Source organism: Alligator sinensis, unplaced genomic scaffold (assembly GCF_000455745.1).
Source record: "Alligator sinensis unplaced genomic scaffold, ASM45574v1 scaffold191_1, whole genome shotgun sequence".
Lineage (NCBI taxonomy): Eukaryota > Metazoa > Chordata > Crocodylia > Alligatoridae > Alligator > Alligator sinensis.
Genome location: NW_005842282.1, coordinates 1,529,140 through 1,542,574, shown reverse-complemented (window position 1 = coordinate 1,542,574; position 13,435 = coordinate 1,529,140). Strand labels below are relative to the sequence as shown.

Below are 13,435 nucleotides of genomic sequence, written 5' to 3'. Positions count from 1 at the left end.
ACTCTTTCTGTTCTTGATTACCCAACCTCCTCTCTTTCTTCTCACACTCCAACAAAACTTGGGATCACATTCAAGGTAGCATAAGCCAATCTTCCATAATACTGAATATTTCTATTAATGTTCAGAACAAAGCACCTTGTCCTTTTTTGGAGTGTCAGTGAAGACCTTGCCACATTGACCACCTCCCCGTTTCCTGTATCTAGCAGCATCTTACCTCCCCCTTACACTCACAAAACAGCCTGAGGCTGCTGCAGCAAATGTGACATTGCATAGTAGTGCTAGGACAGTCTTTAGTTAACTTTAGCTTCTCTAAAGCAACGGTTTAAAAAGAAAAGTGGTTAAATCATGCTCTTTCTGATCTTCATTCCATCTTGCTTTCTCCTTTTCATGTATTCCTCTCTCTCCATTTTTCTTCTGTCACCTGGGTCACTGCGCCATACTTCTTGGACATGATGCCTTGCTAGAAGTTCAGTCTCCAGTCTGTTCCTCTGGACATATTGTCCAGCTGCCTTGCTCTCCTAGTCTACACTCCTCTGGGCATTTTTCATCTCAAATGAATAAGCCCTATTACTTTTCTTTGTACTCTTATGCAGTAGTGGTTCCAGACAAAATATTATATTTACCTGTTGGTCTTTATCTCTTACAGACTATAAGCACTTTGTGGAAGGGGCTACATTTTTCTTAAGTATATGGATAGTGCCTAGCACAGCAAGACCCTGAAACACAATGGAAGCCAGGAGCCCTCTGCATTACAAGTAACTGGAGTCTTATGGGCCACTAAACCAACATTTGACAAAAGATGTTTCAACAGGATGTACTGTTGTTAATACTGCTATTGTGTAAGTCTCTGGGAGTGCTGCCCATTCAAACCGCAGCACCTGAAGAACTGCATGAAATGAGTATGGTATGCCAACCTAATTATTCAGTGTTTTCCTCACAGTCTCTCTTCCTGTGCCAGGTCAACAATCTTGCTGTTCAGACTGGCAGATGGACAGTGTAAACTTCTTCCAGATTATACTCAGCTATATGTTTTACAAATCAAAAGGGTACAACAGCTTTACTCTTGCTTCTGCATTTAGAACTCTCCATATTGCTCTGTAAGGCTATTTCTATCTTCCTGTGATTTCCCACAACCCCCCTTTCTGGCCCCTTTTTTCTTCATGCACCTGCAAATGCCTCTACCTCCTTTAGGCTAGGGACAGAAGTTATATATAAACTGGTTTAAGTGATCAGAAACTGGTTTAAACCTGTAACAGAACAGAAGTTCAATGTGCATAAACCAATTTCAAAATGGCCAAAACTGGTTTAAGATGAACCTGGTTGAAAGTATTTGAAGTATTGAATCAATTCAGGCTTTTTGAATACCTGTATTTAGCCTTAATGCTTCATTCCTCTTTAACATGCTTTTCTCTACTTTATTCTCCTTTATAGTGAAACACTTGTCCAGAGGGATTTCAGATGTTAAAGTTAAAAAGTGACTAGTTTTCACATACAAAACTAGTTGTTTAGATTCTGGATCCACCTCGTATACCTAACAGCTTACTCCCATGTACTAAGCCATCCCCTAAGAAACTAAACAAACATATTCATATGCAACTGAGGGTACTTGCTCTTCTGGGGAGGAGGGTGTCGTAGGAGAAGAAGGAATGAAGAGCAAGTTTCACTTTCCAGTCAAAGAGAAGAAATAATATGAGGCAGCTGAAGTGACTAATCACACCTCACCAACAGCAAATAGATGAAATAACAGCTTGGAAACAGCCCCATTACCTGAAAACTGTTCACATAAATTATTTGGTAACTACTTACAACCAAGGAATATGCTCACAGAAACAAAAATTGATGCTAGTAACTCAGGAATAACAGTCATTTTTAAAAAGCTCATATCACTGAATGTCAATTAGTTATGAATAATTTAGCCAGTGTAACAGTTAGTGTTCACTTGTCTCTGAAAGAGTTAAGCTCTCACACTGCTAGTATAGAATAGGGGTGGGGCACACAGAGAATCAGAGGGGGTGGGAAGTGTGAGTGCTGAGCCACAGTCAGTAAAGCTAGCTGAAAAGTTATGGCATGTGGCTTTGTCATGTTTATACAAATATTTATAAAAAGGTAAAAAAAGTCAAAAGCCATGCAGACCCTTTTAATACCCCTAAGTTCCCTAGAAGTAGCTTTCTTCCTCCCCTGATTGCACACACCTGTTCAGAGCCCAGGCAGTGCAGGAGTATGTCATGCAAGAAGAATTTTTCTGCCAGACAGTCCCAAACCAGGAAGTGACTGTAAAGTCTCTGCACACCTGGACAGCTGCGCAACCCCCTGGCAAGTGCTCATGGCACTGTGTGCAGCAGGAGCCATGGGGGTACAACTGATGGCTGGAGACATGCGCTTCCTGAGCTCATTAGCCCAGCTGTCTTGGAACTCCACCTCTGAGGAGCACCAGATTGGAAATGGGTCCCTCTCCAAGTTTTGGTACAATACAAACAAGGTAAATGAGTGACTGTCTGGTCCAGGGGGCTATAGATGAGTGTCAAAGTTAGAAGCTAAGGGAAAGGAAGATGTTACAGTTCCTTGAGGAGCTTCTTTCCCTGAACCTCTTTACTGACCCACCCTTACTGTTTTCACGTGCTCTTAGTTAGTTAATGAGTCAACCTGTAGTCTCAAAATGCTCAATTAAGCATGGATTTCTTCCCTGGAAACATATAACACTGAAAGGTGGAAGAAATAGACTCTTACTCCTATAATGGGAGAAAAGCATTGTCCTGGTATAGTTTATGGTATAGCTGTTTAGTTGTTGTCTTAAGTGCTGATTACATGCTTCGTACTGAAAAGGGCACAAAATGGAGAGGGCCTAGATCTTCAGAGCTGACAAGTATCTGCTAACAATAAAGCTATTTTAGAGATTGATTTGGCCTCCTCCTTGTCTGTCAATTCGGAACCTGTAAAGCAGTGGAGGTAAATAAACTTATATGACTCCCAGCTGGGTAAGAACTGAGCTGCCCTTTTGTAATGTAAAGCGCTGTATAATCCTGATCTCTAACTTGTAAATAGCTGCTTCCCATTCTAAAGAAAGTGTGCCGTGGTTCCCTCGGGGCTTCTAGTAACTCTCGAATTCCCCTGACTGCATTCTTCTCTTGCGGAGTTATCCAGGCACCAATCAGTGTAGCAGCATGTGTCAGGTGCAGGCAGTCTCCTGCTCCCAGACCAAGGAGAGGGTATGAAATCATCCTACTTCTTTTCGCATGTCAGCAAGATCTGTCCAGTCCTGGCTGTTTCTGGTGCAGCTTAAGGCCAGACCGCTAGACTTACCACTATATTGGACAAATGAGAGCCAGGGGTGCTTAAACCATGATGTCTAAGAGTGACAGAGCAATGAACTGTCTGAATACTATAGAGCACTTGCCTGGTAGCTACAACTTTGAGGAGCACAGGGCTTGCAATGGGTCACTGCCTGACTTCTTGTCCAGCACATGCAAGGTAACTGCTTTACTTTGGAATGAGAGCAGAAGCACTGCAATTTAATGTTTCTGTCTGGGACCTAGGATTGTCTGGAAGAACTGACTTTGCCCATAGAGTTGATTCTCCTTAATTTTTTATGTTTGCCATGCATTCCCTAATCATAATACAGCCTCAGTAATTCTCATCATTTGTTTCTTTATAAAACAAAAAAAATTCCTGTTCTAGACAGTAAAATAAGAGTCAGAAAGGAATGGTATCCTTCAATTCTTAATTGGGCAAAACCCATTGCTATTAATGAGAACTTTCAGGTTAAAGATTCCCAATTAGATTCTTCACCCTTTTGCTGCCCTTTGTCTAATTTCCAGTTAGCTAACTCAAATTAGCAATTGTAAAGGTTGGTCTGGGCATTCCCAGTGTACAAACATAGAGTTCATTCTATGGAGCTAATAGAATATTCCCATTTTCTGCACCATATATTTGGGGCTACTGGGCTTCATGAGGGTACACTCTTGCACCCATGGAGAGTCTCAAGAAGTCTGCAGTAGGATTGGGTTGAGTGAAGTGGAGTGGAATGTAAAAACACCTTTTGGGAACACTTTTGCAGGAAGCTGAAAAGTGAATATTACTTAACATTTGCTTTTATATATGTGATTTGAAGTAAATTTGCAATCTTTATTTAGTTAATGCTTATGTAGATACCTTACATGCAAGGTTTTTTTTCCTTATGATCATTGTTCTGAACTAAATAAGGGATGTGGTTTTTATTTGCCATATAATTAAAATAAGCTGGAGAGCCTATGTTGCCTACTTCATGCAAAAGCAGGACTAGGAGCCATGTTGATCTTTTAAACTCTGCCAGAGATATAAGGCTAGATTTCTGAAGGGTCTAAATGTATAGTTACAGACATTGTTTTTCAGAACAGATTGTTTTTTATGAAAAAATCTCGAAAATGCTGAATCGTTCCTTTTTTGAACCCCCTGGAGGTACTATTGCTACTTTTTAAATAATTGTCCTATGCACTACCATTTTTCGTTCAACTTTAAAAGACTAAGAAGCATAGAATATGTGATTTATATATTCAAGAAATAACTATATAATCTGCTTAAACTTCCTTGAGAGTAAAGGTAGATATCCATGAGAGAACACAGTACGTGTCCACTGTAACATGCTGTACGGCTTTGGCCTTGCAGAATGCCAATGGCCCCTCCACACTTGGAAATACGTAAGTTCAGTATAGAAAATATACTGAAATTGCACAGGCTGCAGTACCCACATTAAGAAAGGAAGATTGCTTACTTTGTTGTAGCCTTTGATTTGGTAATAAACATGTTTATAGAAATATTGTCAAAATAAACATTAAGGAAACGAGATGAGGGGTGAGTTTTTTGGCCTACTCCTTTCCCTTTAAGGCCTACATAAAAGACCTGTAGTGGCATAAATAGTCCACAATTCAACCCATTTTATAGAGTCTATAAAACTCCAGCCTCTGAAGAAATACCACAGGGGTGGTAGCCCCTGATGAGTCCACAAAGCCTACCAAGTTTCAAGGTGATAGGTGTAGAGGTTTGGGGGCAACTGCACCTCAAGCTGCTGACAGGCAAAACTTGTGACATAGATGACCCTGTATGTGTGTTAAGGCCCCTGCTGAGGCTACAAAGCCTGCCAAGTTTCAAGGAGATAAGTGCAGGGGTTTCAGGGAAACTGCACATCAAGCTGTGGACAAGCAAAACTCATGATATGGGTGACACCGTATGAGTTAAGGCGCAGCAGGGTGAAAGCTGCAGGGATGGTAGCCCCTGCTGTGGCCACAAAGCCTGGCTGCTGTCAAGGAGATAGGTGCGGGACTTCTGGGGCCCTGCACCTCTGGCTGCTGACAGGCAAAACTTGTGACATGGGTGCTTGTGCAACTGTGTCTGTCTTGGGGCATGGTGGGGGGGAGTGGATTACTGCAGGCCTGGCTGCTAAGCTACTGTGTTACTAGTTACCAATTAATCATGATTCACTCAGGGACCAGCTCAATACACAGTACCTAGCTACTACATAACAAGTTAATGAGCAAGGATTAACACTTATAAAACCACAGACTAAGGAGAGGAAATAAACAATACAGACAATCAACTGCCCCAAGACAGAGACAGTCAGTTGCACAAGCACCCATGGCACAAGTTTTCTCTGTCAGAAGCTAGGGGTGCAGGGCCCCAGAACCCCCCTGCACCTAACTCCTTAACAGCTGGCAGGCTTTATGGCCTCAGCAGGGGCCACCACCCTTGCAGTGTTCAGCCCTCTGTGCCTTAACAAACACAGGGTCATCTATGTCACGAGTTTTGCCTGTCAGCAGCTTGAGGTACAGTTCACCCCAAACCCCTGCATCTATCTTCTTGAAACTTGGCAGGCTTTGTGACCTCACCAGAGGCTACCATCCCTGCTATTTTCACCCCCCTGTGGTGTAACACATAGATGTGACATGAGTTTTGCTTTCAAGAATTTGGGGTGCAACTCCCCCCGAAACCTTGCACTGATCTTCTTGAAACTTGGCAGGCTTCATGCTGTCAGCAGAGGCTACCATTTATGCAAGGATCATCCAAATCTGACAGAAAACAACAAAGTTATAGATATTTCATTGATTCCCCATTATACCCTGTGGCCGGATCTCTGATGTGGCTCCGAAGTGGTTTGGAGGCTCTGAACCGCTTCAGAAAGCCTAACGAAGCCAGCGCTTTGATCCAGACATGCTGCTTCAGATGCTGAAATGTCTGAAGCCTCTCCAGATCCGAAGCACAGTCTGAAGCTTCACACAGCCCTATTAGTTTTCATTCAAGTGTACAAATGGGCAGTTATCTTGGAGCAGCTATGGATCAGGAGGGAATGAAGGTGGTGTTTAAAGCTCCATTTCCTTATGCTGTGATTTCTGTGCTGCCATTTCATATTCAGTACAAAGGATGATTTTCCCTGACCCTAGGTTTCATTGCTCACATGTGGTTACAAAATCATCTCTGAACAATACAGGTATGCTGGCAAAATTCTGTGTGTGTAGACTGAGCCTTGGTCTGCACCTTTTTGATTTTTAGCATGCTTTTGCCTGGCTATGCTTGGCCTGAGGGCTAGACCCAAAAAAGCACTTTGGACATTTGATTCCTAGGCCTCCTACAGCCTGGGAGCTTGACAATTCTGAGTTAGACAGGTAAGGATGGAATCCACAAAACCTAGCATACTGCTTAAAGCTGTGGGCTGTTTAAACAAGCTAGTAGAAAATGTTGATAATTTTTTGCTATTAAGGTTTGTATACTACAATCGAGTCACTTCTCAATTTTATTTTTGATAAACTAACATTGAACTCTGGGTGCCTTGTCATAAAGAATTCTTCTATAGTTCTCTTTTGTCATGGTGAACTTGTTTATGTTACAACTTACCTAAGAACTTTGAAAGATTGGCACATTTGATTTCTGAACATCTAACGTAACTGTTGAGGCTTTGTAGTTATGCTAGCAAAAGAAGAAGATGGCTGTTACGTTTGAATTCCTAGCCAGTTGTTAACATTTTAAAACTTGTTCTCTGTTGGGGCCATGGGAAGACGAAGCCAAATAAACTGGTAAAAGAAAAGCAATGTTCAAGTACAATGCAAAAATAAATTACTTAAACTGTATGGAACAAAATCCAGACCTGAAGAAGAATGCACTGCATTTAAAAGCTTGTCTAAGTCTATCCCAACTATGGAGTTGGTCCAATAAAAGATATTACCCACAAAAATCCTTGATTCTGGCATTTTTTTTTTTTTTTTGGGACCATCATGGATACAACATCACTTCACCACTACCATGGAACAAAGCTCTGATTTCCAAAAGGATTTGGATGTCTCACCATCCATAATGGAATCTAACACTCATTAAAGGCAAGACAGAAACTTACTTACTGCAAAATAAGTTAGATCAGACCCCAAACTCTTAGCTTTTAGAAATAGAAGGAAGGGATAGAATGAGTGCATTGGTTTTGGGGGATGTGACAGACCTTTGGCTAACCCAATAAATGTAGTTACATTGTAAAAATCTGTAATTGTTCGATTTTGAGTGACATTAATAAACCAACTGTTATATATTCATGTTTATAATGGCACAGATTCCCTCAAAAGAATAGTGTTTGTTCATATGAACAATTGGGTGTATATATTTTCTCTGCATGTGACTAATTTGGACTTTGGAATGTAAGCTTCTAAACACAGCCAGTTGGTATGTAATTGAAAGCCAGAACTGTAACTGTGCTATAAAGAACTGTGGGAGAGTTGTCTGTATAGGAGTGTACTTTCAAAAGTAAATATTCAATATCTAATAAAAGAAATGTGTGCTACATAAACTGGTGTTATACCACCAAAACTCCATTTTCTTTAATAGACTTAGCTAATGGTTTATATTTATATTGTCTAGCCTAAGGGCTTTGCGGGTTTTTTTTGCAACATACTATAATTGGTTGTCAATTAACACATTAATTAATGTGATGATAAATGCTAATATAGATTCTTCACAAACACTTGTCATGTTTGTCGTGGTTCACTGGATGGATCAGCCACCACCACAATTAACATTTGTGTTCAGGAACAAATGTTTATGAGATGTCTACATTAACATTTGCAATGAATTAATATGTTGCAACATAACCAAAAATTCTAGTTGAGGCAAACTGAGAGAAAAGAATCAAGCCCAATACAGTTTATGATGTCAAATCTAGCTTCAATGGCTTGGTCTTGAAGAGGAAGGGGAGGACTTCTATTTTTTTTTAATTATAAGTAGTAGTACTTTTAAAGTAAGGGCACATCTACATGGGAGATTAACACTGGTGCCAATGGGGTTAAAATATAAAAAGATCTATATCCACATAATTCAGTCTGTCATAACAGTACACCTGCTGAATTGCTCTGGAGTTTTTAATTTTGCAGAATTGAGAGTAATTTCACCTTGGAACAGGGTATAGTTTTGTCTGTGCTCCAGACTATTCTGATGGTTCTCTAGCTGCCTTCCCACACTGCTTGAAACCTTGCCTTACCCAGACATTTTTTGCCTGTGTGCCTTCTACCACTCTGGGTGCATGGTGACCAGACAGCACCTCCCATTTGAAGTGTTATATGCAGACAGTTTGTACCTCTTCACACTTGCTTGTTCCAGGAGTCATTATACTCAACAAAACAAACCTAGTATGTTATTCTATCCCTGTGCTATGCCTGATTGTCATCCTTCCACATGGACCTCTGATGAAGTCCTGTATCTACTTCCCTTTGGGGAGAGGCAAGGGAACAGGAAGCTGTGAAGTCAATGCATGAGAAAAGAATCAAGCCTAGTACAGTTTATGATGTCCCAGAAAAGGAAGGAATTGCTAAGACAATGGCCTAGTGTAGTCATAGCTTGGAAAATCATGCAGTCTCCTAAAACCAAGGATATGGATGTGGCTTACAAGAGAGAAAAGGGAAGATGGACCTCCAGCTACCTGTCCATGTTACAAAACATTGGATAGGATTTGGGAATTGAAAGCCAGCATCAAACTATGCTTCAGCTTGGATATGACTAATGGACAAGAGGATATCAAAAACTGCATGACTTAAGACTCCTTGCATAGAGGTGTATCAGCCAGTCAGGACCCCTTCAAGGCATAAGAATCTGAGCGAGTCCCTCTACAAACAGACTTGGCTACCTGTACTCATTTGCAGCCAGTGTTCTCTCCCTGAGAACACTCAGGCGACCGGCAGTGCTGGAGAAGAAACTGATAAGCAGGGATCTGGGTTTTCCATTTTCCATGGAAAAACAGAAAACCATGGATTTCTGTGTTTTCTCTGATAAAAATGGGACTTTCCTTTTTAGAAGAGAAACCCGTGGATTTCTCCCTTTTTCAAAGAGCTCTGCAGGCTGGCAGAGTTCCAGCCTACAAGAACTGTTTGCAAAAGGGGCAGGGAAACCCTCAACCCTGCTCAAAGGGGAAGGGAGAGGGGGAAGGGCAGGGCCCAACACTCACACATACTGGAGGCTGCTTCAGGTTTACTCTTCTTGCTGGAGGTAAGTGGGGTTTGGGGGTTGCAGGGCAGGGCTGGTGGGGGAAGCTGACCAGGGGCTGAGGGAGTGGGGAAGTTTGCAGCCGGCCGGGCACTTTGACTGAGAGGGGGTTTGCAGCCTCCCTGCTTCCAGCCAGAGTGCTTGGCTGGCTGCAAACCCAGGCTGCTCCCAGCCAGCTGTAAACCCTGCCTCCCAGCAGGAGTGACCAGCCAGGGAGTGCCCAAGCTGGCTGGGGGCTGAGGGAGTGGGGAGGTTTGCAGCCAGCTAGGTGCTTCAGTTTGCAGCTGGCTGGGAGCAGTATGGGTTTGCAGCCAGCTGAGCACTCTGGCCAGGAGCAGGCAGGCTGCAAGCCCCCTCCCAGCTGGAGTGCCTGGCTGGCTGCAAACCTCCCCACTTCCTCAGCCCCCAGCCATCTTGGGCACTCCAGCCAGGAGCAAGGGAGGTTTGCAGCATCCCCGTTCCCTCAGCCTCCAGCCATCTTGGGCACTCTCTGGCCGGGAGGAGGGGGTTGCAGCTGGCCAGGCACTCTCGCCAGGAGCAAGGACACTGCAAACCCTCCCTCTCCTGGCCAGAGTGCTCAGCCAGCCACAAACCCTGGGTTGCAAACACTGTGCTCCCCACCCTGCTGCCATCCCCCATCTTCTCTGGAGTGCAGCTTGTGTGACTGGCATGGCAGGGCACAGCAGGGCCATGCACAAAACCTGCCTGCTGCTGCAAACTCTGTGCTGCCCTGGCCACACTTCCTCTGTGTGCACAGGGGCAGTGCACACCTGCCCTGCCCCGACCCCCACACAGATCAGGGGGATGCGGGCCCCCCCTGTCCCCTTGGACAGTACGCTGCCACTGGGAGTTGGCCCCACCTGAGCCTGCAGCAGGCAGGCAGCAGGGGAGGAGCTGACTCATGCTCCGGCTGTAGGAGCCACTGCCTTCCGTTGGGGGCAGTGGGCTGTGGACCTGGGTCCCTGGCCCCATAGCCCTGGCAGCTGGGGGCCCCCCTGTGGCAGGGCTGGGGGGCAAGGGCTGTGGGTGGAAGGCAAGGGTCACAAGCAGGTCTGTGGTCTGTGGGAGGGGAGTGAGGGACACCAGCGAGGCTGTGGGGGGCATTTAATTTTAACCACAGATTTTGGAATGTCGGGGGGCAAGGGCTGTGGGTGGGGGGCAAGGGTCACAAGCAGGTCTGTGGTCTGTGGGAGGGGAGTGAGGGACACCAGCGAGGCTGTGGGGGGCATTTAATTTTAACCACAGATTTTGGAATGTCTATCAGAGAATTTGCAATTTTTTATCAGAGAATTTGTGATTTTTTTTTTTTTTTTCATCACAGAAAACCAGGATCCCTGCTGATAAGCACCATAACTTTTGCCTTTGTTATAAGTTCTTGCTGTTACAGGCTGTGATATAAACTCTCAGTTATTCCTATTGGAATCTGTCTTCTTCAGCATATGTGAGCTAAAGCCCCTTCTAAATCCTGTCTTTCATCCCTGTGGGCAGAGACAGCCCTGGGGGGTGCGGGGCCCAGGTCAAATCAGCCTGTGGGGGAGTGGGGCGGGCCTTAACACTGTGCAGGGCTGTAGTACCCCTGCAAAGGGGTGGGGGGGGGAAGTAGGGTCTCCATGTTTTTTCTGCGGCATGGGGCTGAGCTGCCAGCTTCGGGAGGATGTGGCTGCTCCACAGGGCCCCCCAAATTGCAGGGCCCAGGGCGGTCTCCCCGATTTGCCATACCCTAGGGATGGCTCTGCCTGTGGGTTACAACTTCCTTTTGCATACTCCAAATGCTGCTGATAGTGGAATGCTTTGTAATGACCAGTTTAGCAGCCACAGCCCTTAAGTTTTTTTTCCATTTTCCTCCCCCGCATTTCTGACTGAACCCCCCCAGGTACTATCTAAATGTGCAGTAACCAGCACTACTGTGCAGTAGTGCCAGCACATGGTCTTTCTGTGACACTTAATGCACAGTAGATTAAGTCTATTGTACATTAGTGTATTAGCATGGCTTCTGTAGCGTGGTGTGTAGATGCATCCTGTGACTATGAACGTTCTGCTCCTTGCTTTGCAAACTGAAGTATCCTTTATCTTTTAATTCCTGTTTGCAGTGTTAATAAGATTTTTTTTTTCATTTTTGAAGGATTTTTTAAATTTGCTCCCAAAAGCTAAAGTATTCCTTTACCATGACAGCTCACCTTCCACTGTTTGTAAAAATTTCATAGATATCTACAAAGCATATGGTGGTAACTTCTCCTAGGCTGGTGGACCTAACCACTCAGATTGGCTGTATGCTGAAAGCAAAGTTCAGCAGTATTATAAATCTGTGAGGGCACATCAAGCAGTATACATAACAAGCCCGGCAGAATGATAATCAAACTGGGGAGATTGTGTATTGAGATGTACCCATCCTTTTAAAATTGATGGTGTGCAGAGTCCTCAAAACCAATATGTAGCAATATGTATCCCAAGTCATTAGTCTATGTTATCACTTTCTGTGCCCCAAACCACAACAAACAACTCAAAGTAAAAGGCAAATTGTATATCCAAAACATGAATGCATTTTCTTCAAAGCAGATACAAATAAGGTACCCCGATGACTGTAATTTAAGTAGGGATGTGTCACAGGTTATTCCAACCACCCTGAAAGTTGCTGAACCTCAGGTTCTAGCCCTTGGTCAGGTTCTCTCTATTTCTCCTACCAACATTGTGCAGAGCACAGCATAAATTATAATTCAAGGCAGGTACTGCTTGCCTGTGTCAAGTGACCATCATTTACCCCTTGGAGTCCTGAAGTCACATTCCATTTTCATCCTGCAGCTGCAACAATTGCTAAATAGTTCTCTTCTGTGATCAAAATGTCCAATAAAAGGTGCTGACAGCCATAGTAATAGAGGGTAAAGCAGGATCTCCCAGGTTAAGAGGAAGAATGCTGACATGATTAATGTCCATGTTGTCAATCAGGCTGGAAAATCACCTTTTTTGTCTAGAGAAAACAGGCAAGAGTTCTTGAAAATTCTGATATCATGAACTTTTCAGGACCAATCTACATTAACACTAGTAAAATAACTGTAGTTGTTGACAAAGTCTTGGTAATGGGGAAGTATCATCTATATATGAACCCCACGGTTTGGCAGAGGGGACAAACAGTAGGACTAGGGGCTGTCATTCCCTTCTTAGTCCAAGTGCACATGGGGAGGGGAAACTTGTAGCTACTGTTGGAAAAACTGTAGCCAAACTGCTCTGTAGTTTACAAAGCCACAACTATCCAATAGTGACATGCCAAGTACTTTTGCACAATCTACTATGTATATCTGATTGCCAGCATCATGGTGTGGAGAGCTGTTTTGTCTATAATGATTGCTTAGGAATTCAAAAAAGAGTCCCACTATATTCAAAGAGAAGGGTCACAGGATGGTGAGAGAGAGGCATCATAGGATTTTCATAGCTTCATCCCAAGTTGTGTTATGTAATGAGGTCTGTCTAGCTTCTGCTAGATATTCCATCAAGTCTTGTAGGAAAAATCCCACAATACTTGGAGCCCATCAGCTGAGCAAAGGGACTGCAGGTACCCACCTATAATGCTTAGTAGCGCGTACCTCAAGAGAAATCCTCTCCCATGTGGAAGTAAAGTGAAGTAAAAACTACTTATTCATTTATAGATGACTACTGTGTGCCTGTTGCATTATAAAAATCTCACTTTGAAATGTATCACCTTGTGTAGACAAGCCCTAACTTGTGCTAAATCTCTAGCTTCTTGAACTCAATCAGTTTGGCATAAACTGGATTCCAAGATACTTGGTACACAAAAAGTAGTTAACATGATGTAACTACACAAGTGTTTGGTATTGTAACAGCATATATATACAGGCGTGTCGCAACTTACGCAGGGGTTAGGTTCTGAGGTCACCACGTAAGGCAAAAATCGCGCATAGTCAAATTGTCAGCGTCTTGACTAGCGGCTACTTCCTCC

At 43.6% G+C, this 13,435-nt stretch overlaps 1 protein-coding gene across 1 annotated transcript in view; it reads left to right on the top strand.

Moving 5' to 3' along the window:
- Positions 1-2,193: 2,193 nt before the first annotated feature.
- The window catches only part of NIPAL2 (NIPA like domain containing 2), a 69,993-nt gene continuing 58,751 nt past the window's right edge, over positions 2,194-13,435 (top strand). Inside the window, exon 1 of the mRNA XM_006027998.2 lies at positions 2,194-2,479. Coding sequence (XP_006028060.1) covers positions 2,324-2,479 — 156 coding nt within the window. The 5' untranslated portion in view covers positions 2,194-2,323. The remainder of the gene's footprint in view (positions 2,480-13,435) is intronic.